The sequence below is a fragment of the Cicer arietinum genome, chromosome 5, assembly GCF_000331145.2.
Source record: "Cicer arietinum cultivar CDC Frontier isolate Library 1 chromosome 5, Cicar.CDCFrontier_v2.0, whole genome shotgun sequence".
Classification (NCBI taxonomy): domain Eukaryota; kingdom Viridiplantae; phylum Streptophyta; class Magnoliopsida; order Fabales; family Fabaceae; genus Cicer; species Cicer arietinum.
In genome coordinates, this window is record NC_021164.2 from 78,628,953 (window position 1) to 78,632,957 (window position 4,005).

At 26.7% G+C, this 4,005-nt stretch overlaps 1 protein-coding gene across 2 annotated transcripts in view; it reads right to left on the minus strand.

The window, feature by feature from the left end:
* Nucleotides 1–3,446: 3,446 nt before the first annotated feature.
* The window catches only part of LOC101510813 (SH3 domain-containing protein 2), a 5,338-nt gene continuing 4,779 nt past the window's right edge, over nucleotides 3,447–4,005 (minus strand). For both annotated transcript variants that reach the window (XM_073369309.1, XM_004500719.4), the window contains one exon: nucleotides 3,447–3,914. In XM_073369309.1, the coding sequence (XP_073225410.1) occupies nucleotides 3,798–3,914 (117 nt within the window). In that variant the 3' untranslated portion in view covers nucleotides 3,447–3,797. The remainder of the gene's footprint in view (nucleotides 3,915–4,005) is intronic.

Sequence of the window (4,005 nt, forward strand, 5' to 3'; positions counted from 1 at the left end):
AGTCGTATTAAAATTGGGAGAGAATAAATTAGGCGTCTATGATTCCTTAAAATAGTCTTGGATACTATTTATTTGATTTATTTTTGTATCAGTCATTTACCTTTATTCAGTTTTGACATAGTTCATCTCAAACACTTTGTATATTTTTTATTTTTTTTTGTAATATTAATTATTGAAAATGATGTTGGAATTTAAACACTAAAGTGTTGAAATTTAGAATTAAAATTGTGTGAATTGAAAAAATAAAAATATTCCACATAAGAGTTATGATCTTTTGGACGTACATCCAGTAATATCTTAAGTGACTGAAAATTAATTTTTAAAATAGTTTTTTAAAACTAAAAAACAACACTAATATTTTAGAATATACAAATAATAAATAATTATTTTAACATACGATATAATGTCAGATTAATTATACACGACTTAATACTCTACTTATAAAAATAAAATCTATCACAATTTGAATCCATGAATTTCTTACTTAAAATTGGTCCGGCGAGCGATAGTGATTCTTGAAATCATTAATTATTACTTCAAGCAAAAGTGCAAGATCCAATTAAAGGAAACCAAACCTAAAAGATGGGTATGTTGCAACCTTAACCAACAATATGCAAACATAATGAATTAGTAACCAAAATCTACTGGTATGATATAGGATAACCAATTGAAAACATTGGAATTTGTTGGGCCCGATTTCATTTTCGACGGGTCTTTTAGACACTAGAAAGAGCGTGAAACAATATTCTTATCATGTGGTACACTAATAACCAAATAACCAAGTAAATAGTTATTTTAATATGTCATTCTTGTTTATTATTGTCTAAACTATGCATTTAATTAAGTATGTTTATTATTTTGTAGTGGTCCTTTTTGATACATGGGAATGTCTGTGTCGAGAAGCCAACTCCTAGCTGTCGCAGAGCTTTAGTGGATCACCGCTCACATGCAACTGGGGACATCCTAAATCCTAAGGGCTTAATTGGGCCATGGCTATTTTTTCCTTCTCCTTTTCCTTTTTAAGTAATAATAACTAAAAAAATTATATTGGGTAGTAGGATGCCCAACATACTCATAAAAAGTTAGAAAAAATGGTTTTAAATTTGAACTATAAGTCACAACTAACAAATAATATTAAGAAAAAATAAATAGAATTTTCAAAGGAAGAGTGGGAATGCATTTTATATGCGTACTTTATTTGATTTGATGAATAGATAAGATAAATTTTAATGAATTTTTTTTTTACAGTTTTTCATTTATAATACTTATGTAAAATGATATTTAAATTCAAATTTTAAATAAATATTATTTCGGTTAGAATTTAATGGGAATCAAATTAGTTTACCGTGTTTTTTTTTTCTTTGTTTTTAATAGAAAGCCAAATCATATATTAACTCTTCCTTTGACTTTTGTCCTTTTCACCTACCAATTCCTTACACGAATTATATATTCATTTTGGCTAATGCATGTGTTATATATAGCTCTATATTAAAAATATTAATATTTATTTATTATGTATATTATTATTATAATCATATAGAGTGAAAATTAAAAAGTACCAAATCAATTTAAAGAATGACTTCGAGATATTATTATTATTATTAGTGTCCTAAATTTACATAATTAGATGCATAGACAAATTATCATGAAATATATTTTATGTTATTTATGTATCCTGCAATGTGTTCAAATATATATTACAACGAACAACGAACGATGTAATTGTTCATTTTACATAAATTAAGAAAAATATTTTATTAAAAGAGAGATAATGATATTTTTATTAAAATATTATTATCAAGTATTGATCATTCACTGTTATAAGTAATTTAAAGTAAAAATATTGAATTTAAAATTGTACGTGTAATATAAATTAAATAGTACAATTAAAAAATAATAATAATAATTAATACTATCTTATAAATTAAAAATGATAATTTATTTTGAAATAAAACATTTTTACAAATAAGTCACTCATTTTAAGCTAGAAAGAATATCAATTAAAATCTCGTAACTTTTTTCTTACATAAATAAATTGTTCCGCTATCTTGTTATTTATGTTCAAGATTACAAAAAAGTAATGGGCAAATTTAACTTCAATTTACTTTGTGAAAATATTATATTTTTATTTTTTAAAATATATGTTCATTTTATTTTAATAAAAGACTTGTTGTTTACATTCAAGATTACAAAGAAGTAATGGGCAAAATTTAAATTCAGTTTATTTTGTGAAAATATTGTATTTTTAGTTTATTTTTTTTAAATATGTGTTTATTTTAATTTAATGCAAGACTATTGAATATGACTATTATCATGAAAAACACATGAAGTGTTAGTTAATGAAAATATATTTTTAAAAATAATAAAAATAATTTTTTGATATTTTAATTATTTATAAAAATATAGTCAATTGTTCACTTCATGATCTACTATACAAAATTAACATAAAATTTAAAAAAAAAAAAAATGTTTTTCCAAAATTTAAAGTAATTATTTAGGCACTGCACAATCAAGCGAAGGCTATGTTTTGAGGTGCTTGTAAGTTGTAGTTGTAGGCCAGGTTTTGATTGGAGTAAACTCATAAGAAAATGCCATGTGATCAAACAGTGGGTCCTAAGAAAGAATGAATTATATTTCAATGCTTGCATGGATGATGGATTGGAATTTGGAATGGAGAGTGTTACCAATAGTCTTTAAAAGAGGTGTAACAGAGCCGTCATGTAAGGAGAACACGTGATCTACACATCGTACATATACTTTAATTTATATCATTCAATTAATGAGTTCCACCGTTAAATCGAATGACAGTAAAAGATAAATGTGTGCATAGTACAAGACTATTTAACTTGACTTAGCTTTAAACATAATAACAATCTTAGGACTTGAAATATGAGGAATTTTTTTGCATATATTTCAATAATGTCATATTCATAATCAAACAAAATACAGATATAACATCTACCATCAATAAAAAGAAGTAACATTTGCCCAAAATATCTATGTTGATAACTTTGTCATAAAAATGTTTATATAAAGTCGGTATTTTCACAAAATAAAATAGCAATGAACATGGAACACAAAACTTGGACTTTAAATGCAATTTATTTGTGATAAAATCTTTTTCCTATGACTGATAGGAGCTTGGTAGCATGTGTATCTATGGCCCAGTTTGGATTAGTTTATAGTCTATGCAAAAAACTTGCAGGTTTCCTAATCATTTAAACAAATATTTCAAAAATTACTTGAAGGAAATGAAACATAAACAAATTGTCGAAGCTAATTTTGTCAATTATCTCGAAACAGGTCAATACACTGTGATTGTACCATATAATCAACAGAGGAATTGATTCTTGGCAGTCTCAGAAAATGCTTAATAAACTACAAAGAATGCAAGGTGTGAAAGATGAAGTTAGGAACACCTCACCTCCAATGCAATGAAATAGCTATGAACAACAAGACAATCTTTTATCGACTGATAATCACATGGAAAAAGTTGTCAGCTATATCACAAATCAATTTGTTGTATGCTAAGCTATGAAGCTAAGACACAAATAGGCAAACACGATTCCGACAGTAGACACGGATACTAAATAGAAAAAATAAAAGTGATTGAAGATAACCACATTCATTTGTCGTGTTGGTGTCTACCACTGACACACGCCGAACACCAGACATGCCTTAAATCGCAAGTGTCTGTGCTACATAGATAAAAACACATTATCTATTGCTATTCACAATACCAACACATGACACACATACAAAATCCCTAGGTCAATAAACCAACCCAATAGGAAAATTTAAAACACTTCAGAAACCTTGCTTGCAAGGACTCGGTCCCTCCTTTCAATGTAACCAAATGGAAACCACCCTGCTTTCCCTTTGCATTCACCCTCAGCCCATCCATTGTTTGTCACCTGTCAAAATTATAATCATATTAGGACAACGTTTGACCCAAAAAATAAAATCAGGAACAATTTAAAATATGATAATGCTATTATACATGCA